This window comes from Fringilla coelebs (genome assembly GCF_963513975.1).
Source record: "Fringilla coelebs genome assembly, chromosome: 1".
Lineage (NCBI taxonomy): Eukaryota > Metazoa > Chordata > Aves > Passeriformes > Fringillidae > Fringilla > Fringilla coelebs.
The window spans coordinates 65,172,902-65,185,208 of NC_140028.1; the positions used below are offsets into that span (position 1 = coordinate 65,172,902).

Here is a 12,307-nt window from a genome sequence, read left to right on the forward strand (position 1 = left end):
GCACTACAAGGTGCAGCGTGTGTCGAACATTACGAGCACGGGGCCATGCAAATGACACAGGCGTGAAAGAGCCCTGGCAAGAATAAATCTGTCGATGTACAGATGTTCCCTATTAACGTTACTGTTCAGCCTTGGTGGTTACTGTGGGAAGACACCGGATTAAAAATTCCTATTGCCACCCCACCTCTGCTGAACCTTTCTCCCCACACCTCTTTGTCTTCGCTTAATTAGGTAGGATATAATACTCTCTTTTTCTCCTCCTCTGTCTTATTGAGACGTCTGCCCAGGCTCACGCCTTTAAACAGGAATGATATTGATCCCTCCTCCCCCTTCTGTCAATCCCGATTTGTCCCTTTTCCTGCTGAACAAACAATTAAGAAAAGAAAGTACCGAGCGCGCGGTGGAACTTGTCATGCACAGGCTCCCGCGGGGATCCCGCGGCCCCGGACAGCGGGCCGCAGCCCGGAGAGGCCCGAGGCGCCCGGGACTGACAGAGGGTGGCGGGAGGCTGCGCACCGGGAAAGGCATTTCGGACTGGGAGCTCGCTGCCGGTTCCTCCAGCCTCGGGCCCGTGTAACTTCTCCTCGGGAGAGAGCGGCAGCCTGCGGCCGAGGCCGGGCGGGACGGACGGCCGGACGCAGGGACGGGAGCAGGAGGACGGAGAGGACAAGCGGGAACAAGCGCTCCCGCCCCGACCTGCTTTCGGCTGCCGCCGGCACCTGTCCCCGCTCCTCGCTCGGCTGCCTCCCCACCTCCGCCCGGAGGAAGGCCCCGGTGCCCGGGCAGCCTCTGCGGGGCTGCGCCGAGGGCGGGCAGCGGCGGCGTAGCCCGCCTCGGGGGCGCTGCGGGGAGCGGGTCCCCGGTGCCGGGCTCTGCCGCGCCGCCCCCCCTTGCCCCCTCCCCGCGGCCGGGGGCGCTGGCCCAGGCAGTCCCCGGCAGCTCCACGGCGCCCGGCTCCGCCGCGCTGCCCCCGGGCTATGAATAAAGCCGAGGCGGCCGGGGGGACAGGTACAGGTGCCCGTCTCCTGTGCGCAGGGCTACGCCGACGTCCCAGCCCGCCTCCTCCAGCGGGAGGGAAACAAAGACGGCGAGAGAGGCAGGGAGAGTTGCCTGTAAGTTTAGCGCCTTTCAGTCGTGACTCGCGGAGATAAATGATAGTTTGGAGGTGCGCGCAGTTAATCACCGCCACGGCTGCCGTACAGCGTGTGCAACCCGCAGATCATTAGGTTAAATGGAGGACATTCGTGTCCTTCCAGAATCAATGCAATTATTGTTGGCAACAAGGACAACAATTGGAGTGGCAGCACTAATTTTACTAACCTGCTATTAATTATGGTGTCCCCCACGCCCCAGACGGCGTTTATAACCCGCGGAAGCAAGCGGCGCTGGCTGCTTCTGTTTTAAAACGGGAAAAGTTGGAAGTGGAACGCCTGGTCGTGTTGGAAAGTGTTAATCAGTAGGAAAGAGTGTGATCAGTGGAACTATTCACTTGAGCGTCACTCTGGTACGGGGGGTTAGTGAAGTGGCTGTGGCGCCTGGGGACCGAAGGCTCCGTGCCGCGCCGCGCAGGTACCGCGCACTGAGACATGTCTGCGTTAGCTCCCCGCAGCTCCCTGCCACGCCAGCCAGCGCACACCAGAGGAGAGAAGCCCTGCCATGGCACAGCCATCGCTACCAGGTTTTAGCCGAAGCCTGGCGTGATTGCAGGTAAAAAATTTCTTCCTTTGGTGGTGATGCCTGTGAATGTGTGTGTGTGTGTGTGTTTGCGTCTCTATGGAAGCGGGGGGTGGAGGGGAGCGGTGGGGCTTACCCCCCCCCCCCCCCCGCCCCCCTTCTCTTTCGGAGCCTGCTTTAGCAGCAAGGCAGCTGAAACCGAACTGCTGGAGGGAAGAGAAACTATCCGTGATGAATCATTTGGCTTTGTGCAATCTTTACCTAGGACAGAGGGTAAATGTATTTTAACATACGTGTGTTATTTCTTGGGAAGGGGGTGTGGATATGATATTCAGCGAGCACTAAGGTAAGGTACTGAGTCAAACTTTCTGGATTTTAAGTCGAACTTTAAAAAACAGAATTTGACCTTGCAAGCAGGAAAGTTTTACCTTCGCAGGGAAGTTGAAGCTGTTGGCTGCTAGAGAGCTCAAAGGTGGTGGCGTCTAAATGCCCGGGATCTGCAGCACTGGGGGTAAAGGAGCTGAGAAAGGAAGTCTTATACAATCTTTGCTTTGCTAGTTAAGGCGTAGTTGCAATGCTGTGCACTGAGCAGGTAAATGTGGGCATGTTGTAGGGTCCATCTATAGCCATAGAACAGCTGTCCAGGTTACTTCTCTTGCTGAAAAGTTTTGTGTGTGTGTGTGTGTGTGTTTGTGTGTAGGTGTGCATGTAAGAGAGAGCTGGCTCTAGTTCTTAAGTGTGAAAAGTTAATAAATACAAAGAACAGAATGAGCATGTGAGGCCTTTCTGCTTTAATCTAGATTGTTTGCCAAGAGGATTGAAGACTTACAAAATGAAAGCATTCAAATGGATAGCTTTGAACAAACTGATTTTACATGTAGTTGTAAACTGAGTAAATTAATTAGCAGTGCCTTCTTATGCAACTGTTCTGTTGGTCATCATGGCTCTGCCAATCCCAAGCCATGGCATGGCTTTGTGCAGGTCGGAAACATCGTCTCAATGTCCCTCGATTCAGAGTGCAGGAGGTGCAGTTACACCTCAGATTGGCTCAGGGGAAAAAACCAATCATATTTACTGCCAATAGCAAGTTTAGGGGAGCTAACCTACTTAAAAATGTTGTAGGCTGCCCGTGGTTCCATGTCAGATTCCAAAGGGGCAGCACATAGAGCTTCACAGCATTTATCAGGCAGTGTCAATGTTGCTTTAAGTCTGTAGCATGAAAACAAAGCAAACTCGACTGAAAGAGCTCACTAAAGTCTGTTTAGCCCATAAGCAAATTCCGTTGCTGAAATATTTCCAGGAGTGGCAATAACCCCTCCAAAAGAGAAGGCGATGAAAATGCAGATAGTGAGTGTAGCTGCATTAACTGCCTCTAGATCATGTCCCTGAAGACGTCCATCAAAGCCTGAGTCCTGAAGAGGTTCTGTTTTACCTGCTGTGGCCTGTTCCAGCATCACACTCTTTCATTCTCATTCCATGTTTTTACAATAAAACTTGTATGAGCATTGGCTCCAGGTACTCAGAGGAAAAGCTCATAACCCTGGGAGAGAGACCTGGATGGGCTTTGGATGGGAAATACCTGCTTGCCTAAGTGTGCAGGCTGGTTCTGACCAGAAGGGAACTCTCCAGCGTTTCCTATTGATCGTGATGGGTTTTCTTGCTCAAACTTTGGAGAAAGCTGTGTGTGTTTCTTTCTAAAAAGCTGTTAACTGCATTGTACAGGAAAGGGGCTTTGACGAGGATCAATTTTTATTGCACAGCAAAGACTTGCATTTTCCAAATGCTTAAGGATATAGCCCACAGCATTAAGCGTCTTTGCTTGGATTTGAACAGTGTTACCTTGTTTATGTGCAAGAACCACAAAGGTTATTTAAAATCATTGTGGGGCTTAATGCATGTTTGTGCTCTGGCACCAAAAATTCAAGATGAAATATAATTGTGCTGAGTTTCTTATCAACAAAGGGCCATTATTTGTAGACTGTAAGTGAAACAAGACATCAGCAGTGGGGGAGGACGTAATGTCAGCTTTCAGCGTTTAAGGTTATTAAGGTTTTTTGTCGCTTATTCTTTTTGTTTGTTTGTTTTGGTGGGTTTTTTTTAATGACTGCTTTCTAGGGAATACAGATTGGAACTGACACAGAGCTGACCGGGGGTAAAGTAATAGAGCAGGCAGGCTGCAAAGAAAAATGACAAATAATTATCATGATTAATACAGGAAAGTTCAGCGCAAAAATGGGCACCAGAGTATTTGCATGGCACAGTGAAAGACAACTGTGATATATAAATAGACAAGGACTATAAATATTGAATTTCTCCTTCTATTTTAAAGTTTAATAGACTCATCTAAATATCAAAACCTGTAGTGCACTGTGGGCCACTGCGGAGTTGACATCTGCAGTGGAAAAAAATAGATAAAAACTAAAAACACCAAAAAAACACAACTCCAGGACATTTCCCAAACTGTAGCCTGGAAAACTGGGAGGACTTCTTCAGGCAGATCTCCAGTTCTCCCAGCTAATTATAGTGCTTTACACCGAGCCGCTCTTGAGATAAGTGCAACTATTTTCTTCTCTAGCACCGGTGAGTTTTATTCAGGAGCTGAAACAAACATCCCCCAGCGCAATGGGCACAGGAGGCAGAGGGAGCAGCACGGAACACTGCGTGCAGACCATTGTGTAAACACTGGGTGTCTTTTTCTTCCCAAACAATGCAATAGTCCGTCAGCACTCCGCACAGAAGGAAGCTGCTGGTAAAGAGTGGCTGAAAGTATTATTATACCTTGGCAGCACCGGGGTATAGTGCAGGAGGAGGAATAGAGAAACCCTTCTATAAAAGAAACCCAATGGCAAAGTTATTAATATTCTCAGAAATAAAAAGGAATTCACATTTCAGGTGAGGAAAGAAAAAGCTCTTTCTTCCAGTCCAAAAATCAATACAGAATTCCAAACCGATTATTTATGTCATTTGATTCCCTTTCTTTATACGTTTCTCTCGGCTACAGATACTGAGCTGTCAGGATAATTTGCATGTACTGTATCTGATATCTTTTATTTGCAAACACTCTAAAGCGCCATAAAACGCCTCTCGTTGTAGTCTAACTCGATCTGAGGACTAGTATTTTCATCTGTAAATTAAAGCAATTACGCAGCAGATATTATATTATGTGTACTGTGGTCTCCAGATAGTCATCAATCACCCTCAATCGAGCTGTCAGTGTGGGCAGATTCGTTTCTGGGAGGCAGTCTTCCAGCTGGGGAGAAGAAGAGAATATCATCATTAATTAGAGTGTGACCCTGGGGCTATTCACATGTCTGAACCCAGGAATCTCTCTGAGCAAGTCTGCACACCATGGAGCAGCGTTCGACTGCACCAGCAGCCCAGCTTCAGCCTCGGAGCTGACTCCTCCGCCTCCTCCGTCCAGCCGGGGGCTGCCTGCCTGCCTGCCCTGCCTCGGTGGCACCGGCCGTCGGGGCAGAGGCGCTGGGGCTGCCAGCATCTTCCCCCCACGGCCCGTTCGCTCCGAGCGTGCAGCAGGGGGGGATTGCTGCCTGCTCGTGTGCGGGGGGGATCCCAGACCCCCAGAGGGTAGGGAGGCTGATGGCAGCCGTGGGATGGGTCGGGTAGGAGGGGGTGTTGGAAGTTAGAGATGGGATCAAAGTCTTTTTAACGTGAAAAGTCACATCTTTTCCATCATTCCCCGGAAGACGCTTGTAGGGTTTTCTACCTGTAATCACACGCCTGGAATAAAAGCCGAAAAGAAAAGGAGGATTGCTTATCATGTGCTTTATTGTCAGCGTTAGCGCTAATTTTAACTGTTGATTAAATCTTAAATGAAGACTCAGTCGTGTGTCCCTTCATATGTCTTGTTTGTAATTGAGACTAATTATTACTGTGGGGTGGGAAGAAGCAGCTGCTCATTAATTAATTTCTAATTAAAAGTGCTTACTAGCCTTTCAGAGACGAAGGAGGGTGGGGAAAATAGCTGATACAACATTGATCCTTTAGATTAAAGACATTCATTTCCTTCCCTTGCCCGCAGAAATATATGTGTTGCAAGCAGGCGTTGCCGCTACCGAAGAGCTTCCCAAACTTTTCTCCCCTGTTAGGCAGGCTGAAGGCGATGCTGGAGAGTCTATTTTCCATGCCAGGGGAAAGATTCCCGAAAATGAGTGTTAAACTTACAGGCAGGTTAATTTGAGTAGGTTTTGCGTGACGTCAGAGGTTCGGCTCTTTTAAAACAACGTGCTTGGGAGCCGATGCATTTGTATCACCTTTCTTCTTCCCACCTTTTATTTTTCCGTGGGTGCAAAGTATTTATTTTTGCCGTCACGTCTGCCAGCCTTGGAGCCTACATGTAACAATTATTTCTGTGTCGTAGCTGTAGCGGGGGAAGGTGTTAAAATCGCCGTGCATATTTAAAAGGAAAAAAAAAAAGTTTAAGTTTTCATGTAAATAAATTAAATGTGGTTTTCTGCTTCGTCCTATAAGCATCTAGGGACCTGTGGTTACCAATCAATTGGTACAACAGAGCAGAGCCAGGCTGCAATAGCGTGCAGATCAGACGCCTCGCCTTGTTTCTAGATAACTGGGAGCCTCTGTACCATGTCCTATCCTCAGTTTGGCTACCCTTACTCCTCTGCACCCCAGGTAAGACTTTTTGCCTACCAACGTTAACTGATTGAATTTCAGTCCTTATCGATGCCTTCCGTCCGGGATGAGGGCGGCAGCGATCCTCTCCCGCATGCGGTAGCGGCAAAGCAGATGCTCGCTCCGCAGCTTTACAAGACGCCCAAGTTCTGTGTTGGGCACCAGTTTTAAAATGGGATGAAACACGCGGGATTTAGGGTGTTTGGGGGTGATAAAGACGCGTGGGAGATGATTACAGAGATGAGAGAGGTGAGAAGGGGAGCTAGAGATCCCCAACCCCCACCCGCACCTCCCCCCCCCCCTTTTTTTTCTCTTTCACGATTAAATTCACAGTTTATCAATTAAACATGGATGCACACAGGTCCGGCCCGTAGAAAAAGAATGGGATATACTAAACCAGCAGGTTAATAACAGATGCGTGCGTGGCTGCTACAAATCTGCAGTCAAAATAAATATGCATGAATGACTTCGAAAAAAAGGGTTTAAAAACGCAGATGGGTATCATTGTGCTGCAAGAGGAGAAAACGGTGTAAACCCCAGTCTTGTGAAAACACCCCAGGAAAAGTTAGCTTTTAAATGCACAGGGCCTGAGGAATGTATTATAGAGGATTAAACATCCACAGTCACGGGGCGTTTGGTTGTTGCTGTTGTTGTGGAGTCGTTCTAAAAAACTGGTAAAATGCTTGCACCTCTGCGCTTCTCCAGAGCGTTTCTATCACGATTGAAGTAAATTACGGCAGGGGAGGGAGGAGGGCGGGCGACACCCCAAAGCTACGACCTGATTTGGAAAAAAACAAAAACAAACCGAACCCAAACAAAACCCCACCAAACCCGCACAATCTAAAAGCAACCGAACCCAAACTTGGTTACACTTTGGGAAGTTCCCCCCACCCCGCCCTCAGAGCCGCTCTCTTTCCCTCCAGTTCCTGATGAGCACCAACTCCCTGACGACCTGCTGCGAGTCCAGCAGCCGGACGCTGGCTGAGACGGGGGCGGCCGCCTCCGCCCAGACCCCCGTGTACTGCCCGGTGTACGAGAGCCGCCTGCTCGCCACCGCCCGACACGAGCTCAACTCCGCCGCCGCCCTGGGGGTCTACGGCGGACCCTACGCCGGGCCCCAGGGCTATGGAAACTACGTGACCTACGGTACCGAGGCTCCCGCCTTCTACTCCCTGGTAAGCCGCCCGGGGGATGCTCGCTCCCTCCCTCCCTCCCGCCGGCCCCGCGCTCCCCCCGTGCCCCCGGGGTCGGGGGCCGCTCGGCGGGATCCCCTTCCCGGGCGGGGGCAGCCCCAAGCGCTTCTCCTGCGCCCCGCCGCGCCGCACGGCGCTCCCCGCGCCCAGCCCCGCGGTCAGCAGCTGTTCCAGCCCGGCGCTCGCTCCTCACGGTAACGCAATTAAAAGTCGCGCCTGACGAGCTGGCGGCCGAGTGCGGAGGGCCCGTCCGGGCGGGCAGTTTAGGGCGACCCATACCCAGGCTTGCAAAAAAATGATGCGATCTTCCCACACAGCCTTTTTTCTTTTTTTTTTTTTCCTCTTTTTTTTTCCCCCTGCACCGTAACAGCGCGAGTTAATGTCCCTATTGATGTCGCTGGGCGCCGCGGCCGAGGGGCCCCCGGGAAGGTCCGGTCGCGCCGCTGCGGGCCGCGGGGCGGGGGAGCCGGGTGGCGGTGCCGGGGGAGCCGGGCGGCGGTACCGGGGGAGCCGGGCGGCGGTGCCGGGCGGGGGCCGGCCTCTGCCGGCGGCGGGGGCTGAGGGCGGCGGGCGGTGTCTCTTGCAGAACAGTTTGGACGCGAAGGACGGGAGCGGCTCTGCGCATGCGGGCATCGCCCCCGCGGCTGCCTACTACCCCTACGATCACACCCTCAGCCAGTACCAGTACGACAGGTAAGCGCCATCCCCAGCCCGGCCCCGCTCGCTGCCCTCCACCCCCGCCATCCCCGCCCCGCCCCGCCAACCCCGCCAACCTGCCTCCTCTCCTCTCCTCTTAGCATCTCCCGGCCCCAGCCATGTCGCCTCCCCTTTCCCACACCGACACGGGGTCCTCCGCCCCCCGGGCGGGCGGTAGCGCGGAGGGCAATCCCTCTTAACCGGGGCGGTAATTATCTTTCCCTGCGCGGAGTCAGGCTTGGGCATCCCGTGTATATTTATTAGTTTTAGAGCAGCGCAAACCTCCTTACACACCGCTCCCATCTCAGAGGCCCATTGGGCGCCAGTGACCTTTCCTGGAGGATGTGCATTAAATATTCAGTCGCAGCCCAGTGTCATCTGCGTTAGGTTCCTACAATTTCAGGAACAAAAGGGTAGAGGAGATTACTAATAAAAGGAGTAAGAGGAAATATATTTCTATTAACACTTACACCCTGGGGTCACCCCGATGAATTTTGTTGGGGGAGGACTAATAAAACGAGAGGAAAGTGGTATTTCTGTGAGTTTGCAAGCTGCTAGGATTTTCCTGCTGCCCGAAATGTTGACATTGACTTTACAGCAAATAAAAGCAGACGATTCCTTCCCTCTTTCTGTCGCCACCTCAAAGGCAGAGCAGAAATTTGCATTGCCCGCTGCTGCTGCTGGCTGAACCCTTCCTTCTTGCTTTCCTTCCTCGGCCTGAGTTCTCTAGGCTGGTCTCCCTCATAAAGCTGAGCTGTCCTCATCCCTCTTAAAACCGAGCTGTCCTCATCCATCTCCTCCCTCTCCGGTCCAGCTGCCCTCCTGGGGGTGCCGCAGGCGGGGCCGGGGCTCTGGGACCCCGCGTCGGGCAGGTGCGCAGGGGGCGAAAGCGATCTGTCACATCCCGGGGCTCCCCTGTGCCTGCAGGTACGGGACGATGGACGGCGGGACACGGAGGAAAAACGCCACCCGAGAGACGACCAGCACGCTGAAGGCCTGGCTGCAGGAACATCGCAAGAACCCATATCCTACGAAGGGCGAGAAGATCATGCTGGCCATCATCACCAAGATGACCCTCACCCAGGTCTCCACCTGGTTCGCCAACGCCCGCCGGCGGCTCAAGAAGGAGAACAAGATGACCTGGCCCCCGCGGAACAAGTGCTCTGACGAGAAGCGGCCCTATGAGGAAGAGGAGGAGGAGGAGGAGGAGGGTTCGCAGGAAGAGGCGATGAAGAGCGGGAAAGCCGAGGGTACCCTGCTAAAACCAGGCACTTAGCGGTGCGGCCGCGGGGGCTCGGCCGGCAGCTCGGCCCCGGGGCGGGCCTCGCTGGTGGGGGCGGCCGCGGGCCTCGCTGGTGGGGGCGGCCGCGGGGCAGTGCGGCGCCGACAGTGACCGTGTGTCTTGTTTTTGCTGTCCCTTCCCCCGCCCCCCGCCCCGCAGAACCCACGGGCAAGGAGGAGAAGGAGCTGGAGCTCAGCGACCTGGAGGACTTGGACGCCGCCGAGTCGGAGAGCTCGGAGTGCGAGCTGCGGCGGCCCTTCCCGCACCCGCTCCCGCATCCGCACCCGCACCCGCTCCCGCTGCCGGGAGGCAGCCACCCGCCGCGGGCCGCCGAGCTCCCCGCCAAGATGCCGCCGCCGGCTGCCGCCGGGGAGGAGGAGGAGGAGGAGGAGGCGGCGGCGGAGCAGGAGCGGAGCTGCCTGAAGACGGCGGCGGAGGAGTGCGGCCCCGACCCGCTGGGCGCTCGGCAGCGCGGCTGCGAGTCCAAGATGTGCTTCCAGCAGGGGCAGCAGCTGCTGGAGGCGAAGCCCAGGATTTGGTCCCTGGCGCACACTGCCACCTCCCTCAACCAGGCCGAGTACCCCTCCTGCATGCTGAAACGGCCGGGGGGCTCGGCCGCCGCCGCCGCTCCCGCCCCGGTCAACGTCATGGACAGGCACCAGGATTCGCCGGTCACCAACCTCAGGAACTGGGTGGACGGGGTGTTTCACGACCCCCTGTTCAGGCACAGTACTTTAAACCAAGCCCTGAGCAACACAACAGTTTCCTGGGCTACCACCAAAGGAGCCATTCTGGAAACGGGCGCCTTGGGACGCGCGGTGGGGAACGGCGCCAATGTGCTCAAGGGGCAACTCTCAAACCTGGCCCACCATGACTCAAACAAAGAGTTTCTGGCGTTTCCCAAATCAGGAAGCAAAATGTTTTGTTCCTAACAGGCCCGCCGAGGGGGCAAAGGACTTTCTAACGCTTGAAGAGTCAGCTACACTGAAAAGAGACTTGCAAGAGTTTAAATTTAAATATAAAACTTTTTCTTCTTTTTTTTTTTTTAAAGCAAACAACATAAACGAGGATTTAAAGTTCAGTTTGCTCAGTTCAACGGAGAGACTTTGCTCATTGCTGTTCTGAACATTTTCTCCTGGCTGCGACTTTAAGGGATCAATGTCGTGAAAGTTATTTAATTCCATGTCCAAAAAGCACGTACTATAGCGTAGACCTACTTAAAAAGTTTACATCTGAAAGTTTACAAACGGGAAATTTTAATTCAGATTTAATTTAAGGCATGCCGACATTAGTTGTAAAGACTTTTCGAGAGTTTTTCCTCCTGATTTCCTTGTTAGCATATAATTCACAAACAGCACTTCTACTAAGTTTACACCAACTGCACAAATTTATCTTGACAAAACAAAAAATATGTTAAAGGGTATGCTCACTCCAATAAATTGTCTGTTTCAGAGGTAACACAAGTGGTGGCGTTTTGCATTGGGCAACAAACAACTTCTGTGTTTCAAATTCCCCCTCGGAGCCGATCCCGGTAATTCCAAGGACTGTCAACAGGCTGCCGGGAGAGGGGAAGAGAGGCTCAGCGCAGCGCTGCCGCGGGACAGAGGACGGAGCCCGGGAGGCACGCTGCGCGCAGGAGGGATGCTGGGCTGAGCTCCGCGCCGGCCGCGCCTCCGCGGGGCAGCGCCGGGCCCCGGCCGCCTCCCGGGCCGACAGCGGGGGCTCCGGCTGCCCGCCGAGGCCCGGCGGGGCGGGAGCATCCCTCTCTTCCCCCTCCCTTCCTTCCCGAGCTGCGGGCGGGCGGGGGTCGGCCCCCAAGGGCCGGGCTCTGCCGCGGCGTCGCCTCGGCCGTGCGCGGAGCAATTGATTCACATGGAAAATTTGATCTTTTAAAGAACCGTTTTAGCTTTCCAGCTCCTCTGCCAGTGCGGAGAATCGCTGATCCGCCATGAATATTTCAGCACTTCAGTACAGATGCTTTACCGTTTTGACATTAAATAGAGTGCAGCTAACAAAAAGAGAGAGGGAGGAAGAGCGCTCTCGACGTGTGATTCAGGAGCACTCGCAGCCAATTTACCACTTAGATAACAGGCGCTTAAAAGATTTCATTTCCTTCCCGGAATGGGAACAAACTTTACTGATCCCCGGGCCGGGAGACAGGGAGAACTGCTGGAAAAGAAACTGCGAGGCAATAATAGATCCCGGCTTACCCGGGCCGGCCTAAAACCCCTGAGCCTCGGCGCCCGGCGTGGCGAAGAACCGAGAGCACCTGAAGGACCCAGCTGACATCGGCATAAGCAGAAGAGCTTTCCTTGCCCCCCAGCATTCTCGCCCATCCCACCCCAGCGGCTCGCCGTCGGTCCACCCCTCTTCACAATAAATAAATGAGAATACAATAAAGGGGGAAAATATACAAAGGCAACTATAAGCACAACCGAGAAAACACTCAGCCAAAATATAACGTACTCCAGCCTGGGAAGTTTCTAGCGAGACCTGTTAGTGCAAGGACTGAATAAAGGAATCCAGGTGCGGAGATCAGATCAAGCCCTTCCCCTCTCTGCGAGCAGCCGTAATTGGATTGTATCCAGTCATATTCCCTGTCATTGTATTGACTTTCGCTCTCTTGGATGATATTATCGAGATCACTGAACCCCTCTGCTGATCTGGCTGTCAAAAGGCTCAGACAGGAGCCCCCGGCCTGGAAAACGTGCATCAGCCGAGATAATTTGAAGTGAAATTTTCATTTTGACAGTAAACCCCTCAATTTCTAAAGGCTCTGCACCCGGAGAGCTCGGTGGCAGGGGGAGGCTTTACA

At 53.5% G+C, this 12,307-nt stretch overlaps 1 protein-coding gene across 8 annotated transcripts; it reads left to right on the forward strand.

The window, feature by feature from the left end:
• The first annotated feature begins 976 nt into the window (after positions 1-976).
• IRX4 (iroquois homeobox 4) lies at positions 977-10,938 on the forward strand. Of its 8 annotated transcripts, none has more exons than XM_084204075.1 (7): positions 977-1,112; positions 1,600-1,707; positions 2,475-6,321; positions 7,245-7,496; positions 8,101-8,207; positions 9,138-9,460; positions 9,652-10,938. In XM_084204075.1, the coding sequence occupies exons 3-7, from the start codon at positions 6,277-6,279 to the stop codon at positions 10,422-10,424; spliced, it is 1,500 nt and encodes a 499-aa protein (XP_084060201.1). In that variant the 5' UTR covers positions 977-1,112; positions 1,600-1,707; positions 2,475-6,276; the 3' UTR covers positions 10,425-10,938. The 8 variants fall into 8 exon arrangements, with proteins under 8 accessions (XP_084060201.1, XP_084060203.1, XP_084060200.1 ...); XM_084204077.1 differs by having other exon boundaries at positions 4,856-6,321; XM_084204074.1 differs by having other exon boundaries at positions 6,163-6,321.
• Positions 10,939-12,307: the final 1,369 nt, after the last annotated feature.